The sequence below is a fragment of the Acinonyx jubatus genome, chromosome E2 (genome assembly GCF_027475565.1).
Source record: "Acinonyx jubatus isolate Ajub_Pintada_27869175 chromosome E2, VMU_Ajub_asm_v1.0, whole genome shotgun sequence".
In the NCBI taxonomy this organism is placed as follows: Eukaryota; Metazoa; Chordata; class Mammalia; order Carnivora; family Felidae; genus Acinonyx; species Acinonyx jubatus.
In genome coordinates, this window is record NC_069396.1 from 54,714,740 (window position 1) to 54,736,225 (window position 21,486).

At 43.4% G+C, this 21,486-nt stretch overlaps 1 protein-coding gene and 1 pseudogene across 1 annotated transcript; one reads left to right on the forward strand and one right to left on the reverse strand.

Annotated features, from left to right (window-relative positions):
• The first annotated feature begins 4,727 nt into the window (after nt 1-4,727).
• LOC128313281 (vomeronasal type-1 receptor 4-like) lies at nt 4,728-8,056 on the forward strand (annotated as a pseudogene).
• A 581-nt stretch (nt 8,057-8,637) lies between these two features.
• On the reverse strand, nt 8,638-19,302 carry LOC106972975 (vomeronasal type-1 receptor 4-like). The gene is made up of 3 exons (XM_053210104.1): nt 19,192-19,302; nt 16,088-17,201; nt 8,638-8,816 (listed from the first exon to the last, which is right to left on the reverse strand). Exons 1-3 carry the CDS (start codon nt 19,300-19,302, stop codon nt 8,638-8,640), a joined length of 1,404 nt encoding a protein of 467 aa, XP_053066079.1.
• Between the last annotated feature and the right edge of the window lie 2,184 nt (nt 19,303-21,486).

The window sequence follows — 21,486 nt, forward strand, 5'->3', positions numbered from 1 at the left end:
AAGTCACCATTTGGCCTATGTCTACCATCCCTTCCCTCTGAGCATTTTATTCCAGCTGAGAAGTTAGAGGGACCACGGTCCACACAAGACCACACTCACAGCTGACACCAGCAGCAGGTTTGGAGGTTCCCCAAACCTCACTCAGTTTCCGTAGGTCTCTAGAGGGACTCACAGAACTCATCGAGAACTGTTCTCCTCACTGTTGTGGTTTATTACAGGGAGAGTGAACAGATGAACATAGGATGGGGAAGAGATGCATGGGGCAGAGTCCAGGAAATGTACCCAGTGTGGATCCCCTCATTGTCCTCTCTCTGTGGAGTCATGGAGTGTTACTTTCTCGGGTTGAGTTGGGTTAACATGGACTATTGCCAAACGTGGAGTATTGCCAACAATGGAGGCTCACCCAAGCCTTGGTGCCCAGAGTTTTTAGTACAGCTGTTCCATTTACTTCTGTATGGCTGACCTTAGTCCCCATTATGTCCCCAAGGTGAGCTGATACCTTTCGTCTCCAGCCCTTCCAGAGCTGACATGATACTTTTGGCCTAAAGGCCCATTGTAAATCCCATTGTTAGGCAGTCTGGTGGAGAAGCCTCTAAGCCAAGATACTTCCGTGGGGCAGGACATTAAACACTCAAGAGGTCTCTCCCTGCAGCAGAGGCAAAGGCCATACCTCCCTTTGGGTGTGGTTAATTCTGTACTCACACCCTAGTTGACACATCAGGGAAGAGAGCCATTTGTCTGACAACCCATCTTCAAACACACAAATGCACACATAGTGTTTACTCAGATTGTGTGCAAACGTATACATGCACACTTACAGATTCAAACACTGAAATATGTACTGAAATAAGTCCTTCTCTCACTCCCTCACACGCACACTCACCCCATGCAGATATCCATGTTTCTGATGCATTCATGATGCACACACCCACCAAGATGACATGTCCCACTCGCCCACAGTCACTCACATGGTCACCAGGTGGATATGTATCCCAGTAACGTTTTCAGACGAAAGTTTCATGCATATCTCCAGTCCTGTGAGGCAAGACAAGAGGATCCTAATTGCCCTTTGGACTCCTCACCACAGGCCACAATGGCAACATTTAATGTGTTCAACATTGAAAAACTACTCTGAGCTTTGCCACTGGAAGTGGGGAGTGTGGTGGGAAACTTTGAGTGTGTGGGATGTGACTGTTTTGGGTAAGAAGTAGAACATTGGGAAAAGGGGGCTTAGGAGAAGGAGGTGCCAGGAGGGGAGGGTGGGAGTGAGAGTCAGGGGTTAGAAATGTTTGGGAGGAGATGAAGCATTTGGTGTGGTCCCAGGGCACTGAGGGTCCCTGATGGAACAAGGGGACAAGCTGTGCCTCGAAATTGAGAGTATAGCACCCGCTGGTCTCTGTGGGGATGAGGGGAGATAATGGGGAGGGAAGAATGCTCACAAATGAGTGGGGAGCAGGCCTGGGTAAGAAGCACAGGAGAGTTCATGTCCATAGTATGTTCAGGAGCACAGCAGGAAAGGGGGTATGGATTTATAAGATTGAAACATTCCTTTTTTCCTATTCATTCATTCATTCATTCATTCATTCATTCATTCAATAAGAAAAGGCCAAACATTTGGATGTATCTGCAGTCTCAGAACCTTGACCCCCTACTTTCTCCTACAAATTGGTTGAGAGTTTGTCTGGAGGTGTATGAAAGCGGTATCATTATGCCAATAGAAATAGATCCTGAATTCCCGAAACATTGCTGTTTATTCAATGGAAATGATTAATGACTCATGTTATCAGAACCCTCCTTGTTTCACATTTAAAGCGTTGAATGAAAAAAATATTGACAGTGATTATCTGGGTAGGGTTCTAAGAGCTTTAAGTTTCTCTGTATTTGGGGGGAATAATGTACAATATTCCTATATTATTGGGAAAACACAGTGATATTTCCTAATTAAAAAAAAGAGTTAAATGTTGGCTCTTCCACACATGGTGGGAAGTGGATAATTGGTCACGTTGCTTTGTGCACATGAGGATGGTCTCAGTGGTTCTTGAGATGGGATGACTTCACCATTTTCGCACATTCTCACATTATCTGCATACTTGCAAACTTGACCTTCCAAATGGCTGTAACATGCAAGATTCCACCATCCGGATACCCTCTACCTTTTATTAAATGGTCACTGTTCATTTTGAACAGTTGAACCGAAAATGTAAAGTAGAAAATGTAAATCTACATCATACTCTGACCCATGGGGAGGTAAAAGGGGCTACTGTGCCTGAGTTTTGTTGGAGGATCTTGGTACAGTCTGGTCCCCAGTGCTGTAGCAGGATTTGAGATGTTTCTAGGAGGGCAGTGTCTCTGAAGACAGGAGAGGAGAAAACCCATGGTATGACCTTCAGATCAGAGCTGTTTGTGTTTGAATCCCCCCTGTGGCAAAGGACATGGAAAGGTGGCCTTTTCCGCGTTCATGTCCGTCTGCCTGTGGGAAGGCAGGTGGAAGGGAAGGTGTGACAGTTGCTGTGGTTGTCATAACAAGGACCTTATATGGAGTGGCTGAAACAACAGAAGTGTCTTGTCTGGTCATTCTAGAGGCTAAATGTCCAAGATCAAAGTGTCCTCAGGCCCGTGCACCCTGTGAAGGTCCTGGGGGGTCTGCTCCAGGCCACTTTCCCAGCTTCTGCTTCCTTGACTTGTGGAATCATAACTTCATGTGGTGTTCACCCTGTGTGCATGTCTGCCTCTAAATTTCCCCTTTTTGTTTTTTTAAATGTTTATTAATTTATTTTGAGAGAGGGAGAGGGAGAAGGAGAGAGAGAGAGCGAGAGAGCGAGCGAGCACACAGGGAAGGAGCAGAGAGAGGGAGAGAGAGCATCCCAAGCAGGCTCCACACTGTCATCACAGAACCTGTCTTGGGGCTCCATCTCATGAACCATGAGGTCACAACCCGAGCTGAAATCAAGGTAACTGACGAGTCACCCTGGAGCCCCTAAATTTTCCCTTTTTTGTGGATGCCAGTCATGTTGGATTAGATGTACCCTTCTCCAGTGTGATCTCATCTTAACTCATATCATCTGCAGTGATTCCATTTCTAAAGAAGGTCGTATTCTTTAGATATTCTGAGCTACCAGGGGATAAGACTTCAGTACATTCATTTTAATTTTTTGTTTGTTTTGCTTTTGCTTTTGTTTTTAAACATTTATTTATTTTGAGAGACAGGGTGCAACTAGGTGAGGGGCAAAGAGAGAGATGCACACACACAGAATCTGTGAAGCCAACTCCAGGCTCTGAGCTGTCAGCACAGAGCCTGACATGGGGCTCGAACCCACGAACCGCGAGGTCATGACCTGAACTGAAGTTGGACACTCAACCTACTGAGCCACCCAGGCTAGCCCCTAGCACATTTCATTTTGATGGGACACAATGCAATCCATAAAGGTATGGGTATTTTAATGGGATAATACAGGCCTCTTTGCATAGTATGGTTTTTCCAGGTAATAACAAAGAGGCCTAGAGATTTGAAGATCAAAGGGAAAAAGTCTGGGGCACCTGGGTGGTTTAGTGGGCTAAGCATCCAACTCTTGATTTTGGCTCAGGTCACGATCTTGGGGTTTGAGAGACTGAGCCCCGGTTCAGGCTCTGCACTGTCAGCCTAGTGCCTGCTTGGGATTCTCTCTCTCTCTCTCTCTCTCTCTCTCTCTCTCTCTCCCTCTCTCTCTGGTCCTCCCCAACTTGCTTGCTTTCTCCCTCTCTAAAAATAAATAAACTTAATGGGGCGCCTGGGTGGCTCAGTCGGTTAAGCGTCCGACTTCAGCTCAGGTCACGATCTCGCGGTCTGTGAGTTCGAGCCCCCTGTCGGCCTCTGGGCTGATGGCTCAGAGCCTGGAGCCTGCTTCCAATTCTGTGTCTCCCTCTCTCTCTGCCCCTCCCCTGTTCATGCTGTGTCTCTCTCTGTCTCAAAAATAAATTAAAAAAAGTTTAAAAAATTAAAAAAATAAATAAATAAACTTAAAAAAAAAAAAGTCTTTCTCAGACTAATACTGATTACCAGGTCAGATGCCATGTCCTTTCTTCCCCCTGAGAGGCCATGTGTTTATAACTTAAAACCTTTACTTCTCTCTCTCAACCCTGTCACCCCAGCCCTTGACCTGGACTCCGTGTCTCACTCATGCCCGCTCTCCTGTCCAGCGCTCTCTGTTCTGGGCCCATGGTGCCCTCCTGCCCAGGCTTCTTCTTTCTTTCAGACTTTGCGTCCTTTCCCACACACCAGTGGTTTCTAGAGGTGCTAGCTAGAAATTTGTAGTGGTTCTTGGTAACTGGCCAGTGGGGAGAAAGTTTGCAAAAATATTCTCAGGTCCCAAGCCTGTCACTGTCAGTACCGCTTCAGGTGAAATGCTAATTGCCATTGTGAGTGGAGGGGGCTGTCACACAGTCATAAACACATCTCAGGGCCCAGCTGCCCATCTTGCACACGCACTCACTTCTCTGACCATCACACAGAGCCCATCATGCAGGCAGCAGGAAGAAGTAGGTGGGTTTTCTCTGTGTTCATCTGAGAGGTAGACTCTGTAAGGGAAGGAACTGTGTCAGGAGTCCAGGTAAGTGACCACATTGAACAAAGGGGGTGTTCTGCGTTTGAATCTGGCTCAGTGCCAAAGCCACATGGGAAGCTGGATTACCTCCTGAGCCAGGAGCTGAGCTCGTATAGAGAGATGGGGTCCTAGACCTACACCCAACCCTGATGGCTCCTAAGGCATGTAGTGTAATCCTCACTGACAGTGAGTATGTGGTTTCACCCAAATGGTCATGAAGTCTGATTTTTAATGTGCTTAAGGGCTGTATTTGTGGAATCAGTATGTTGTTCAGTCTATTTTAATGAACTGTAGGCATAATTGTCAGGTTTTAAGGTGCACTTACAACACATCCATATTTGTACTAAATAGTTGGATGCATGTATAGTGATAATCTGGTTTTGTGCAGAAAAAGTGTATCTGATCACAGTTGCTAGAGTTGAAATGTTTTCTCTAAGTCTACATCTGTGATGCCTTAAAAGATTAAAGAATTGTATCTCAATTGATTATGGACAGCCTTTTCCCAGTGATGTCAGGGAAACAACTTTTAAGTAAAATATAACTTAGGTTTCAGGGCAAGATTTTTAGGCTCAAATGCATCTTGTGATACTTCTGCTGCCTCAAAATATTATAATCTTGGGGCAGCTGAGTAGCTCAGTTGGTTGATTGTCTGACTCCTGGTTTCAGTTCAGGTCATGATCCTAGGGTCATGGATGGTGCCACGCATTGAGTTTGGTGCTGAGCATGGGGCGTGTTTAAGGTTCTCTCTGTGTCTCTCACCCTTTGCCCTCTTTCCCACACATATGCTCTCTTTCTCGCTCTAAAATAAAACATGAATTTTAAATATTATTATAATACCAACATAATATAATACCAATCCAGATTCCAGATTATTTCACTTATACAATATACCAAGTTCTTGCCTTAACATCTTTTTCCATGTGTCTTGTATTTCAGTATCTTTCACAAAGCTTGCTATATTGCTACTAATTTTATTTAACTCAGGCATTAATTGTGCGTGTGTGTGTGTGTATACATTGGAGACAGTACTAATTTTGTTTCTAATGCACACAGTTTAATCAGACAGTACTTACAGAGCTCCTATGTCTTGTGGTATTGCACTTTTGTTTTTGGAATGAAAGCAAATGATTCTTTCTGTTGCGTTTCCAATATTGAGCCCTCTCACATTCATTAATTCCAGGTTGTCACGGGGCAGGAACCTGCAGCGTTGTAGTTCCACAGTCTGTGCATCTACAGTTTACTGAGTTTTCTAGGGTGGGATTTACAGTTAATGTTTACCTATTGAAAAATACTTCATAAATAAGTGGAAACTTGTCAAAAATTTAAAATAAAATAACACCATTATAAATTGAAATGACCATGTGCAGACATAAAACTAATTTAGATCTGGTTTATTTGAAGAACCCAGCTAAGTAGTATTTTTGTATATTATGGATTAAATACACTAACTGTTACCGGCCCCCCAGGTTCCAATTCCTACTCTGCCCCTCAATTGTGAATAAATTCAGAGAGAGCACTTAACGTCTCTGCTTTTGTGGTCCTCATCTTTCCAAGGATTGCAATGATGCCTGTCTCATGTATTTGTGAGAAATCAGAAGTGACCATCTGGGTGGTCGTTATAACAGTGATTCACACATACTTCTGTAATGATTGTTCATGCATCTCTTGGAAGACCTCAAATGACTGAAGAACTTTAAGTAATTATTTGAAAGTAGGAAGTGTTGGTGAGTGGAGAATATTGGATTTCAGCTGACATGATTCATGTGGCCCCTGCCTCTTATTCCCACACAGGATCCTCTAGCCCAGAAGACAATATCAGTCACTGAGGACACACAGCATGGCCACCAGGGATCTGGCAGTAGGAGTGATCTTAGTGCAGACTGTGCTTGGAATCCTGGGGAACTTCTCTCTTCTTTACCACTGTGACCTCCTTTCTTTCACTGGGTGTAGGCCAAGGCCCACAGATTTGGTTTTCAAGAAGCTAATTGTAGCCAACATTGTGGTCCCGTTCTCTCTTGGAATATACCATACAGTGCCATCTTTTGGGTGGTATAACATGTTCAGTGATTTTGGATGTAAATTTTTCCCTTATGTTCAGGGAGTAGCCAGGGGTGTGTCCATTGGTGCGACCTGCCTCTCAAGTGTCTTTCAGGCCATCACGATCAGCGCCTGGAACTCCAGATGGGCAGCGCTTAAGGGAAAGCTCTCAAGTGCCTTGTCCCTTCACTTGTCCTGTGCTGAGTCTTGCAAATACTGGTAAACACGCTGTATCCCATATTTTTGAGTAGTATCCCATACTTTGAGCAACAAAAACATCACAAACAGGAAAATGTTTGGATACTGTTCAGCTGTTTGTTGTGACAAAGCTGGGGACTCATTGTATGCAGCGTTATCATTCCCTGATGTGTTACATTTGGGGCTTGTGCTCTGGGCCAGCGGCTGCATGGTTTTCATCATGGCACAAGCAGGAGGTCCAACAGATTCATCAGACCAATGTCTCTGCCACATCATCCCCTGTGTCCACAGGCACCAAAACCATTTTTCTCCTGATGAGCCCCTTTGTCTGCTTAAACACCTTTTCTTCTATCTTTAATATTATTTTGGGTCTTTTTGAAAATCCCAGCTGGGTTCTCTGGATCACTGCTTCAGGATTCACTCTCTGTTTCCCATCTATCAGCCCCTTTCTGCTCATGAGTCGTGACCCCAGGGTATCCACAGTTTGCTTCTCCTGGACAAAGAATATAAAGTCTCCTCATTCTATGAGTAAGATGTAAATTGTAAGTGTTTCGGTGATACTCATTTGGTATTCATTCCTCACTCTCAGAGTCCCCAGTACAATGATGAGAGGCTAACCCGAGAATGGTAAACATTACATATTGAGCATCTTCTTCAATTAAGCAATAAGTTGCAATAGTATTTGTAATGAAACATAGTTATCTTTAAGTATTCATGTGATTGAAGTTGTGCTAAACGCTTGCAGTGAAAGAGTTCAGAAATTATGCAGTGTAATATCCGGGTCCTGAAACAATCCGGATATCATTGAGAAGGCTTTGAGCGTGTCCATTAAATTTGTCACAGTAAATTTCCCAGAAGTGAAGTAGGCATGGAATTATAAGGACAGGAGCATGAATGGGTGCCTGGCTGGCTCAGTCAGTGGAGTGTGTGACTCTTGATCTCAGGGTTTAAGTTTGATCCCCATGTTGTTTGTAGAGTTACTTAAAAAAAAATTTAATCTTAAAAATAAAACCAGAAAGAGCATGAAAATGGACCAGGTCATCAGTGACACTGCAGAGAATAGTGCTGGAGGGAAAATAAAGTCAGCAAGTAAAGCTTTGGGGAGCCAGGTATAATTGTGTACATGTCATACCAGAGGGGCAGGAGTCAGTCATGTGAAGTATGATGTTTGGGAGCATGGGAGGTGAGCTTGTGGGAGCATTTTCAGGGAGAAATGGACAGGTTGGACTGGAGAGGGTAGTGGACAGCATAGAATTACATTTTAGCTGATTCTTGATTCTTTTTTTTTTTTTAACGTTTATTTATTTTTGAGACAGAGAGAGACAGAGCATGAACGGGGGAGGGGCAGAGAGAGAGGGAGACACAGAATCTGAAGCAAGCTCCAGGCTCTGAGCCATCAGCCCAGAGCCCGACGCGGGGCTCGAACTCAGGGACCGCGAGATCGTGACCTGAATTGAAGTCGGACGCTTAACCGACTGAGCCACCCAGGCGCCCCTAGCTGATTCTTTTCCATTGTCAGGTGATTGTGACAATCTTCAAAGCCAGGAGTTCCATGGAATTGGCATCTGGAGAAGAAAAATTTCTCTCCTTTGTGAAGGTGATTTGACAATGGCAAGAAAGAGTTTTTGGAGGTGCACACTTGAGTCTCCAAAGTGAAGAGAATAGTTTATGGTGGAGACTTCCACTCCATTGGGAGCCCTGAAGGGAGAGCCATTTGAAAGGGAGGGACATGGATCCATTCTATTTATGTGAACTAGAGACCTCTATGCTCCTCCTGGAAGGCATCATGAACAGCATCTTGCTCTTCTTCTGTGGTTCCAAACTACTGCGTGAGGTGCTCACCCTGGCTGCTTTCTCCAGTACGGACAGGATTTGAAGTGCAAAGATTCAGCCAGCAGCCTTTAGGGGCTGAGACCACAGATACTTCCTTCTTGTCTTTGGCCACACCAGTGAGAATTGGTGGGTCAAGTTGTCCTGGGAAGAGTCTCAGGTTTTTGTTGGCTGAGACATTTGGACAACAAACTGAGCACGAGGCCAGTGGGCATCCACTCCTCCAGCAGGACCATGAGTCTAAGAGACTGGTCTACACTCCAGTGTTAGGCGGGACAAGGCTGTCCCCTGCTGTCCCTTCTCAGAAGTGGTTCCCTGCTGCCCTCAAATTCTCTGTGATGCTGTTGGCCAGAGGATCTTGTGTGGACCATGTAGGCTCCTTGGGCCTCCAGCAGGACCGGAGCCACATACCGCCCATATATGCTGTGTCACAGCTGTCACAGGAGCGCAGAGATCCTGAGGATGGTCTGCTCCCAAAGTGACACAGAAGCCTCTCAGCTGTTTCCTTACAGAAGCAGCACCAGAGGTTTTACGTTGCTTATGGTGTTATTTTTTGACTCTCATCATGAAACAAACATTATTTTCCAATAAATGAGTATTTTCTGTGAAATAAAATAAAGGGATAAATTAGTCTATTTAAGGTTAATATAACAGTTTGACATTTGGTTTCAATGGGGTTTATTTTCTCTTTTCATCTGTGTTTTTGTATGAATTTTTAAATATAATTTGACGTTATAATTCTATACAATAATTGGGTACTCTTTGGGAAGTTGTATCATTGTTGTAACATTGCTCCTTAGTTTTACCTAGAAATTTTAGCATACATTTAAAAGCTAAGCACAATGTCATTGCATTATGTAGTGTGCAACACTGCCTTTCCAGTAGAACAACACTGTTCTATTTAGCATATCCCATCTTTTTTGAATGGTGAGATTCATTTGAAAAATACAAAGGCCTGGGGTGTCTGGGTGGCTCAGTCGGTAGAGTGTCCGACTCTTGATTTTGGCTCAGGTCCTGATCCCAGGGTTATGGGATCAAGTCCCCCACTGAGCTCCACACTGAGTGGGGATCCTCCTTGGGATTCTCTGTCTCTCTCTCTCTCTCTCTCTCTGCCTCTGGCCCTCTCCCTGGCTTGTGAGTTCCATCTGTCTGTCTGTCTCTTTCTCTGTTTCTCTAAAAAATTACAAAAAAATCTTTTAAAAAATATAAAGGCACAATCACTGGTAATAAGTATGTAGCTCAAGGAAAGTTCACAAAGTGATCACAGTTGTGTACTCGGAATTTTGTTCAATAAATAGACTATTGTCAAGCCCCAGATGCCCCTGCTCCTTTTCTTATGTCCTCCCCAGATTTTAGGCATATGTTATTATATTTATATCAATTTGTTTGTGAGTTTTTTGATTGACTTTTTACAGAAATATTCATTTTTACTGCTTTTGTGCTCCCTACGTTTATACTGTCACTTAGGATCTCTCCATTGCTCTCAGTGTTCCCCTTTTATATTTTTTGCAGGACACTGGTTTAATGGTCACAAATTCCTTTAGTTTGTGTTTGTCTGGGAAACTGTCTCTCCTTTTATTCTGAATGATAGCCTTTTTAATAGAATATTTTTGGCTGTGGACTTTGCAAATCAGCACTTTAAATGCATCAGGCCACTCCCTTCTGGCTTGCCAAATTTCTGTTGAAAAATCTCCTGCTGCCTTATGGGTTACCTTTCATAAGTTAATGACTTCTTTTGTCTTGTGGCCCTTTAGATAAGATTTCTTTCTTTATCAGTATGTTTTGCAAATTTAATTACAACAGGTCTTGGGGTGGATCTGCTTTTATTGACTTTTTGAAAAGTTTCTTCATTTATATTGAGAGAGAGACCAAGAGAGAGCAAGTGAGGTGCAGAGAAAGGGAGAAACAGAATCCCAAGAAGGCTCCATGCCCTCAGCAAGGAGCTCGATGTGGGGCTCGACCCCATGAATTGTGATATCATGAACTGCACCAAGGTCAAGAGTCAGACGCTTAACCAACTGAGCCACCCACTCCCCCCTGATTTTATTCATTTTGATGAGAGTTCCCTGTGCCTCCTGGACCTGGATGTCTCTCTCCTTCCTCAGATTAGGGAAATGCTCAGTAATTATTTCTTCAAATAAATTTTCTGCTCCCTTTTCTGTCTTCTTCTGGGAGTCCTGTAATACAAATATTATTATGTTTGAAGGAGTCACTGAGTTCCTAAGTCTGCTCTTGTTTTGTATAAATCTTTTTGTCTCTTTTGTTCAGCTTTACTTTTCATTACTCTGTCTTCTAGGTCACTAATTCTAGGTCACTAGGTCACTGCTTCTTCAATCCTGCTATTCCTTCCACCAGATGTGTTTCTCATGTGTTTATTTTTATTAAAAATTTTTTTTAATGTTTATTTATTTTTGAGACAGAGACAGAGCATGAACCAGGGGAGGGTCAGAGAGAGGGAGACACAGAATCCGAAACAGGCTCTAGGCTCTGAGCTGTCAGCACAGAGCCTGATGCGGGGCTCGAACTCATCAACTGAGCCGAAGTCAGATGCTCAACTGACTGAGCCACCCAGGTGCCCCTCTCATGTGTTTATTGAGCCCTTTGTCCCTGCTGTGTTGTTCTTTCAATACGGATTAAGGGTCTCACTCGTGTCTTCCGGTCTTTCTCAAGTCCGGTGAGTATTCTTATGACCATTGATTTCAATTCTCTATCAGGTATGTTACTTGTATCTGTTTTGCTTAGATCTCTGGCGGTGGCCTGTCCTGTTATATTGTTTGCGATAGTTATCTCTGTCTCATCATTTTACTGCCTCTCTGTGTCTGTTTCTGTGTGTTAGGAAAGTCAACTGTGTCTTCTGCTCTTGAAAGTAGTGACGTATGAAGAGGAGATTCTGGAGTTTGCCCATGGTGCAGTGTCCTCTCCTAACCAGAACCTGGCACTTTGGGAGAGTATCTTATGCGTATCGCTGACCCCCTGCTGTTGTGTCTGGTTCACTTTTCCTTTCCGTGTGGTTGTGGGCACTGACTCTCTGCCTGTTGTGGACTGTACTTGCTCTCTGTGGTGTTAGTGGGGCCCTGGAGGCCAGTTGTGAGGGGAAGTGCCTGCCAGGGAATTTGGGAGCCAGGCACCGGTGGTAGCAAATTTGCCCTGGGCCTCCAGTCCTATGTCAGGTCCCACTGAGCACCGTGACAGCTGGAGGCTGTGTACCAGCACTGTCGGGCACAGGGGGGTGGTTCCAGTGTGGGACAGTGACTGAGGGTGTGTGACTGGGTGCTGCCTCTGAGTGGATCTGTGGGCAACTTTAACAAAATTTGCCCTGAGCCCTTGGCTGAGGTTACAAGTGTCTGTGCAGCCCTGCTTCCTGCGGGTGGCTCTGTGTTTAACTGGTGGGTGGGAGAGGAAAATGACAGCTGCCAGCTACCTCATGTTTAAAGAAGTCCCCCGACCTGCTCTGAAATCACTATGAACGGATCTGCCTCCCTTTTCCCCTGGCAATGGGTAAACTGCCATGTTCGTGTGCCTCTCTGTGCAAGCTGCTATCTGTTTAATGGCTGGGACTCAGCCATTACTCACCCCCCAGCTCACCCAGGGCTGAGTGAGCTGACTGTGTAAGCTCCAGCCTTCACGTCCCACTGGGTTTTACAAACTCACAGAATTCAGCCCCTCTGGTTTTTAAAGCCAAACGTTATAGGGATTAGTCTGACCGATGTGAACACGCCAGTGTGAGGGCCTGTTTCTCTGTCCTCCCTGTGAGCGGAGCTCACTCTGTTCTGTCGGCAGCCTCCTTCTGCCTTTGTGACCTTCCTAGTCTTTCAAATGTACCTTCTTTGTGTTTACTTGTGGAGATTGCTCTGCCAGTCTTTGGATCGCTCTCTGATATATTGACCTGGATGTGCATGTTGTCTAGTTGTAAATGTGGGATGTGGTGATCTCCTCCTACGCTGTCATGAGTTCCCAAGCTCCTCCGTCCCTGACATTTTGATCTCTGCAAGAGGACATCCGCCACCCATTAGCCATTCACGCACATTCCGACCTCCCACATTGTGGGAACTACTGATGTGTTGTCCATCTGTTTGAATTTGACTCTTTTGCATATTTCCTATAAATGGAATCACATAATATGTGGCCTTTAGCTTCTGGTGTCTTTCCCTTAGCATAGTGTTTTCAGGGTTGATGCATGTTGTGCTATATGTCAGTATTTCAGTCCTTCTAATGGCTGAACAATATTCTCATTGTATGTTTACACATTTTGTTTCCTCCTTTGGCTTTTCTGAATAGTGCAGCTGTGAACATGTTTGTATATCTCTTTTGGAACTTTTATTTCAATTCTCTTTTATACTGAATAATAATTGACATATACCATTATAATAGTTTCAGATTTTGTGTGTGTGTGTGTGTGTGTATGTGAGTGTGTGTGAGTGTGTGTGTGTGATGAGAACTTCTAAGATCTAGTCTCTTAGCCACTTTAATATTTTTCTTAATGTTTTATTTATTTTAGAGAGAGAGAGAGGGTTAGTGGGGGAGGGAGGAGAGAGAGGGGACAGAGGATCCGAAGTGGGCTCCTTGGTGATAGCAGAGAGCCTGATGGTGGGCTTGAACCCAAGAACTGCAAGATCATGACCTGAGCCAAAGTCGGGTGCTCCACAGAGTGAGCCACCCAGGTGCTCCTTAACCACTTTAAAATAAGCCATATGGTGTTGTTAACCATAGTCACCATGTGATATATTACATTTCAATGTCTTATTTATTTTATACCTGGAAGTTTGTATCTTTGACCCCCTTGACCCCTTCATTTCTTTAGACTTACATACATAGGAGTGGAATTTCTGGGTCACCTGGTAAGTCCTTGTTTAACTTACAGAGTAACTGCCACTGCATTTTCCATAGTGGCTGCACCATTTTCCATCCTTCTGGTAACATATGAGGGTTCCATTTTCTCTACATCCTCACCAACATGTGTTATCTTTAAGTTGTTTTTTTAAAGAATTTTTTTTAACGTTTATTTATTTTTGAGACAGAGAGAGACAAAGCATGAACGGGGGAGGGTCAGAGAGAGAGGGAGACACAGAATCCGAAACAGGCTCCAGGCTCTGAGCGGTCAGCACAGAGCCCGACGTGGGGCTCGAACTCATGGACTGCGAGATCATGACCTGAGCCGAAGTTAGACGCTTAAACGACTGAGCCACCCAGGCGCCCCAAGTTGTTTTTTTAAATAATGCTCATTGTAGTAGGTATAATGGGGTATCTCATTGTGGTTTTGTGCCTTTTTTATTATGGTAAAATATACATAACATAAAATATATGTAACACTTTTACCATATTTAATTGTATACTTCAGTGGTATTCCTGTATTGTGCCATCATCATCAGTATCCATTTCCAGCATTTTAAAATCATCTCAATCTAAAACTCCATACCCTTTAAGCAATAATTTCCCATCTTCCCTCCCCCAGTTGCCAACAAGCATGATTTTACTGTGTGTCTATAAATTTGGTATCTCTAGGTACTTTGTTTAAGTGGAATCATACCTTATTTATCCTTTTGTGTCTGACTGGATATAGCATGTCTTTCAGGTTCATCCAGGTTGTAGCCTCTACCATAATTTCGTTGTTATAGAAGGCTATTTATATTCCATTCTCTGTGTGTATATGTGTGTATCATATGGTAGACTCCACCAAAAAATTACTAGAAGTGATAAATGAATTTGGTAATGTTGCAGGTTACAAAATCAATGTGTAGAAATCTGTTGCCTTTTTATATACATGAATAATGAAACAGCGGAAAGAGAACTTAAGCAAACAATTTCCCTCGTCTCTAGCTACGACCCTGCAATTGCACCACTAGGTGTTTACTCAAAGAATAAAAAAAAAAAAAAGAATATAAAAATATTAATTCAAAGGATTCCATGCACCTCAATGTTTATAACAGCATTGTCAACAATTACCAAATTATGGAAACAGCCAAAATGTCCATCATCGGATGCGTGGATAAAAAAGATATGTATATTATTTAGCCATAAAAAAGAATGAAATCTTGCCATTTGCCGCAACATGGATGCCTCTAGAGAGTATTGTTCTAAATGAAATAAGGTATTTAGAGAAAGACAAATACCATATTATTTCACTTTGATGTGGAATTTTAATAGTGTTTTTTAAGTTTATTAATTTATTTTGAGAGAGGGACAAAGTGTGTAAGTAGGGAACGGTCAGAGAGAGAGAGTATTCTAGCAGGCTCCCCTCTATCAGCACAGAACCCGACATGGGCCTTGAATTCACGAACTGTGAGATCATGTCCTGAGTCAATATCAAGAGCCTGAGGCTCAGTCAGCTGAGCCACCCAACTGCCTCTTGTATGTGGAATTGAAGAAACAAAATAAGTGAGCAAAAGGGGGAAAAAGAGAGAGAGGAGTACACCAAGAAACAGATTCTTAATTATTGAGAAAAACTGATGGTTACCAGGGGGAAGTGGGAGGGGGATGGGTTAAATAGGTGATGGGGAGCAAGGTATGCAATTTTGTGATCAGTACCGGGTATTGTATGGAAGTGTTGAATCAGTATATTGTACACCTGAAACTAATATTGCACTGTATGTTAACTAACTGGAAGTTAAATACAAACTTTAAAGTTTCATTTATTTATTTTGAGAGAGAGAGAGAGCAAGCTACACATGTGACCAAACACAAGTGGGGAAGGGGCAGAAAGGGAGAGCATGAGAGAGAGAATCCCAAGCAGTTTTCCTGGTGACAGCACAAAGCCTGATGTGGGGTTCGATCAAATGAACCACGAGATCATGACCCGAGCCAAAATCAAGAGTCAGAGGCTTAACTGAGCCACCCATGTGTCCCATTAAATACAAACTTTAAAAATGAAAACATTCCCATTTACAATTGTACCCAAACTAATAAGACACCTACAAATAAACCTAACCAGAGGCAAAAAAGTCTTGCACTCTGAAAACTGTAAAACATTGATGAAAGAATAGAAGATGGCACAAAGAAAAGGAAAGACATTCTACACTCATTGATTGGAAGAACAAATAATGTTAACGTGTTCCTACATAGGGTCCACCATAGAAAGACATGCAGCTATGCTTTACGATGCTGTATTGACTTTTTGGGGTGCCTGGGTGACTCAGTCTGTTGAGCATCTTGATTTCACCTCAAGTCATGATCTCATGGTTTGTGAGTTTGAGCCCTGGATCAGGCTCTGTGCTGACAGTGCAGAGCCTGCTTCTGGCTTGGGATTCTCTCTCTCCCTCTCTCCTTGCCCCTCCCTCACTTGTACTGGCGCTCTCTCTCTCTCTCTCTCTCTCTCTCTCTCTCTCTCTCTCTCTTTCAAAAGCAAATGGAGAAACTAGAAAGTGATTTTTAAAACAATGCTATATTGACTTTTCAAGTCTTAGGAAAATAAAAAACTGAATTCTGTGCAAAAACACACACTTTACATTTTTTGGTAAGGTTAGGAGATTTTGTGTTTCTTATGTGAGGAAAGCAGAGCCTGGGTACTGTGGAGTTTCGTGTCATGATCAGAAAGGGACTGAAAGTTGGAAAACACATAGAAGTTAGGGCAGAGGTGTTTACTAACCACCGAGTGGGATTATAAATAAGAGCAATGCCAACATGAAAGATGGAGGAGAGGAAGTAGAAAGACACAAAGGTGCTCACCAGGACAAGGGTGCTCTGGATGGCTCTGGACTCAGCAGAGGATCGGGGGGAAACAGTGCTGTGAATGTGTTGGATGCGCTGCTTGTGTTTGTTCAGGATGAAGACCATGGAGCCGCTGGCCCAGATCATCAGCCCAGAAAGTGAAACTTCAGGGAATATTATCAGTACTACAAAAAGTGGCCCTGTGATTGTCTCAGGATCAGAAATAGAACAGTATCCATAATCCCTTTTCTTTGTTATGTTTTTGCTGCTCTGTTTCTCAGACACATACAACCCATAAACAGGAATGATAAAATTTACCATGATGTGTGTGATCCAGCAGAGGGTAATGGAGAAACCAACATACTTTGGAGCTTTGACTTTAAGATCCTTCCACCAGGAGTTCATGGGGCTGATCATGATGGTCTGGAAGACACTCAAGAGGCAGATGCTGCTAATGGACACCCCCCTGCCCACTCTCTGAACATACAAAAGAAGTCTGCATCCCAAATTATGGAAGAAATATTCCAGCCCAAAAGCATTCAGTGTATGGGGGACTCCTTTTGAGAACATCGATAGGGAGTTGGCTATAATCAGTTGCTTGAGAATCAAATCTGTGGGTCTCAACCTCCCTTCAGTGTGGTAATGGAAGAGATAATGGAAAAGAAGAGAGCAGTTTCCCAGGATTCCAACTATCATCTGTGATGAGAAGATGATTGCTATTGCCAAATCCATGGAAGCTATTGTATCATTCAGTACATTTTCCCTTAAATTATAGCAACAGTCATTCCTGTGAACAAAAGGTTCGTTGAAGGTTTTGACATCAACAGCCAGTTTGTTGGTTTGCTTCTGTGGGAGTGCCAGAGACTTGAAGAAGCAGGAGCAGATAGAAGTACCAGCATCACAAACCCAGAGCTAGACTTTTTACACATGCTTGGTTTATTCTAGAAATAAAGTCACTTAGATGGTTTCTGCACAATGTGAAGTTATTCTTAAAGTTCCATCCGACTCTTCATTATTTGCCTAAAGGCATTATGAGCACATCACTCATAATACAGTGAATGTCGGCTGTGGTTCATGTAAGGACATGTGGGCAAAACATCAGTTTCTTAACTAAAGTCTTTCGTTGGCTAAGAAAACCCATTTTATTATCACTGGTATTCCTCACCAACAGTCATCCTCGGTGAGGATATCATTACATTATTTTAAGAGTCATCGGGAATCTGTCTTCACTTGCTCAGCTCACAACTGAGGAAGTCTTCCTCCCCTTTCTCTAGCTTTGACATTGGATCTATTCCTGCCACAAGATAATCCTTCTGGACACACAGGTACTTACTCAGACTACATTTCCTTGTAAACTGTGCCTCTCAGACGGAAGTAGAAGTACTCACTGGACTCTTCCCTGTTGTCAGGACTGTTGGCTCTGCGTGAATCACAACAGCCAGGACATGTGGACAGGAGGCAGCCAGACTCAGATAAAGGTCTGTGAGTCTGTGACCTCAAGTCCCCTGGAAGTGTAATTATCATTTCTCCTGTACACACAATGACAGTTCAGCCGTATGCAGCTGAGGACACTCATGAATAAGTTGTTTCCCAGTTGCCAATTATAAAGACCAATTAAAAGTTCCTTCTGAGTATCTTCAAATAGACCACTGGAGTGTTTGAGAGAGCCTCTTCATTTTTGATGATCCCTGTGGCAGGCAGGGTCTCCTAGGAAAGGAGCAGGAATTACTGAAGTTTGACTCATGGGGGACTGGCAGCCAAGCAGGTATATCTCACTGGATTCACTGCTTCCTTGAGAAGCGCTACACCAAATATATGCCATTCTTAATTTTCAATCCCTAAGTTGCACCATTTTTGAAGTATTCGGGATAAGTGATATCAGGCAAGCTAATTGAAAAGCTTTCTAATGAGAAAAGAGTAAAAGCAAAAACTTGATATCATTCATTTACTTCAGAAATTATTGGGCACATTAATAGAGCTAAATGCTAATGGATTTGGAAATGATCTAGAAATTTCTGGGAAAGTATACTTTAACAATATCAATTCTATCTGTGCTAGTAAGTCTAAACAAACAAACAAAATCCATAGAAATAAATGTTGAAGAAATGTCCACCACAAGTAAAAGCACCAGGATCAGATGGTTTCACAGGCAGATTGTATCCATCTCTGAAGTGTCATTGAAGCCAAAGCTACTTTCTTCATTCAACTATAGTGAATGCTTAGCAGAGTTCTCTAGACTTCCTTATGCTGAAATTTCCTAAGGGCACTCACTGATCATGTAATTAATTTTTTTTTTAACATTTATTTATTTTTGAGACAGAGAGAGAGCATGAACAGGGGAGGGTCAGAGAAAGAGGGAGACACAGAATCTGAAACAGGCTCCAAGCTCTGAGCTGTCAGCACAGAGCCCGACTTGGGGCTCGAACCCACAGACCGCGAGATAATGACCTGAGCCGAAGTCGGACGCTCAACCGACTGGGCCACCCAGGCGCCCCTCATGTAATTAATTTCTAATTAAAGAAGAAACATAAAGTATAAGAGTCAAAATGATTCTTCAAATTTTGCAACAGAGAAATCTAACATTTTGTGTACGTCTACCCTGCCTTCCCCCTGAGAGTTTTATCTCAACAGAGGAGTTAAAGGGATTGCTGTGCACACAAGACCACACTCAGTGCTGACACCAAGAGTAAGTTTGGATCTTCTGAAAACCATGCTCAGTTTCCATACTTCTCTAGAAGGACTCATAGAACTCACTGAGAGCAGTTCTACTGACTTGTGGTTTATTACAGGGAAAGTGAACAGGTGAACATTAGACAGGGAAGAGACACATGGGGCAGAGTCCAGGAAATGTACCCAGTGTGGATCCCCTTGTTGTCCAATGTCTGGAGTCATGGAGTGTTACCTTCTGGGGTCCATATGGGATAACACTCATGGGGTATTGCCAGCGAGTGTGGCTCTCACAAGCCTTGATGCCCAGCAGTATTACTACAACTCTACCATTTACCTTCTGCATGGCTGACCTCACTGTCCATTCTGTCCCCAAGGTGAACTGATACCTTTAGCCTCTAGCCCTTCCAGAGACTGACATGGTACTTTGGGCCCAAAGGGTCATCCTAAACCTGATTGTTAGATAGCCTGGTGGTCAAACCTTCAAGCAAACAAAGACACCCCTATCAGGCATGAGATTCAAACGATTAGAGATCGACTCCAGTAGCAGAGGGCAAACGCCAGAACTCCCTTAGGTTAGGCTAATTCTTCTCTACACAAGTCACTTCCTGGATTCTGCCCAGGACTCTCTCACAATAAAACACACATGTTTGTCTGGGCATCTACCTAATGGAAAGTACATGATCATCTGCAACAGTATAACTGGGAAGAAGTCCACCACTGGAAGAAGCAGGGTGAGGTGGGATGGTTTCAAAGAAACAGCTAATCTGTCCTCAAAAGTCAATACATATATTTTCATAATTTTGTACTAAATTGCTTATTTTCCTTTTGATCCATTGACCTCCCTTGGTAAGAGACGAATTTTTCTTTACTCATACCCTACTTGCCACATCAGGGAAAACAGCCATATGGCTCACAACCCATTCATCAACCACAGAAATGCGCACAGTGGAGGCTCAGACATATGTACAAATGCACGTATGCACACTCACTGACTGAAACATGCTGAAACGTGTACTGAAATAAGTCCTTCTCATACACATGCACTGACTTCATGCACATGTCTACGTTCTGACACACAGTGCACCTACCCACACAGATGTCACTGTCCCCCTCACTTGTGCACAGTTACTAAGTCACCAGGTGGATATGTATTCCAGTAACATGTTTGTAGAGAAAAGTTTCATGCATATCTCCAGACCTGTGAGGCAAAACAAGAGGATCCCAAATGCCTTTGAGACTCCCTGTCACCAAGCCCACAATGGCAACATTTAATGTCTTCAACATTTAAACAGTGCTCAGAGCTTTGCCACTTGAGGTGTGGAGTGTGGTGAGAAACTTTCACTGTGTGGGGTCTGTGAGCTGTGTTAGAAATAGAGCACTGGGAAAGGGAGTACAGGAGAATGGGGTGCAGAGAGCATGGAATGTGGTTATGGGAGATCAGGGGATAGATATGCACAGGGATAAAATATATGGTTTTAAGGACATCGCTGGGCCATATGGTACAATGGGACAAGGTGTGCAAAACGATTAGCTTGTAGCACCTATTGGAGTCTGTGAGGAAAGGATGCACAGATCTCATGAAAACAAAAGATAACTGGGAGGAAAAGTGCACACAAGTGAGTGAGGAGTATCACTGGGTAAGAGGCACAGAGTTCCTGTCCACAGTAGGTGAAGGAGTATAGCAAAGGAAGGGGAATATATTTATAAGAATGGAAGATTCTTTTCTTTTATTCTGTTTTATTTAACTGATTTTATTTACTTTATTAATGGTTTATTTCATTTCATTTCATAAGAAATGCAGACTGCCCATGCCGCACCTCATTTGGATGTATCTGGAATCTATGAACCTTGACGCCCCGTACATTCTGTTACTAATGGATCTTGAGGGTTTGTGTTGAGGGTCCAGCAAAGAGTGCAGCTACTTGCATCCTCTTGACCAAAGAGAGGTCCTCCTTTATCAGGGAAGGTCATCCTCCTCCACCCATTACACAGCTTTGGGAGGGATGCACATGCAGTGGCAAGGGAGGAACAGGTCACCTGCGTAGCCAGCCAGATGAGTGGAATCAACTCTGGCGATCACTGGGGTGCAGATGTAGCAGCCCCATTGCCTTCAAATCTGAAATATTCTTTTGATATTTGGACACAACACAGTGACACTCAGATGAAAGGCAGCTTGACTCAAGACAGGGAGGCCACACATGTGTTCCCCTGGAGGTCGAGGGGCAGCTTATGTATGGTAAAGAGAGTGGGGCTAGTTGGGTTTCTGGACTCTCCGATCATTGGCACATTGAATTCCTTAAGTTCTGGGGCATAAGGATTGTTCCTCATTTGCTGGTGGTTGGTCCCAGACTGATTGGAGGTGATTCGTGGTGGCCAGAAGTAGAGCTCCATGAAAGTGGTGGTGGTTATGTGGACTTGACCAGTTGCTCAGGAAGGAGAGACTACTGTCCTCCAGTCTGGGACTCCAAACTGAGCCAAGGTTGCAAAAAACAGGAAACTGAAAACTCTATTACAATGTATTTGGGGA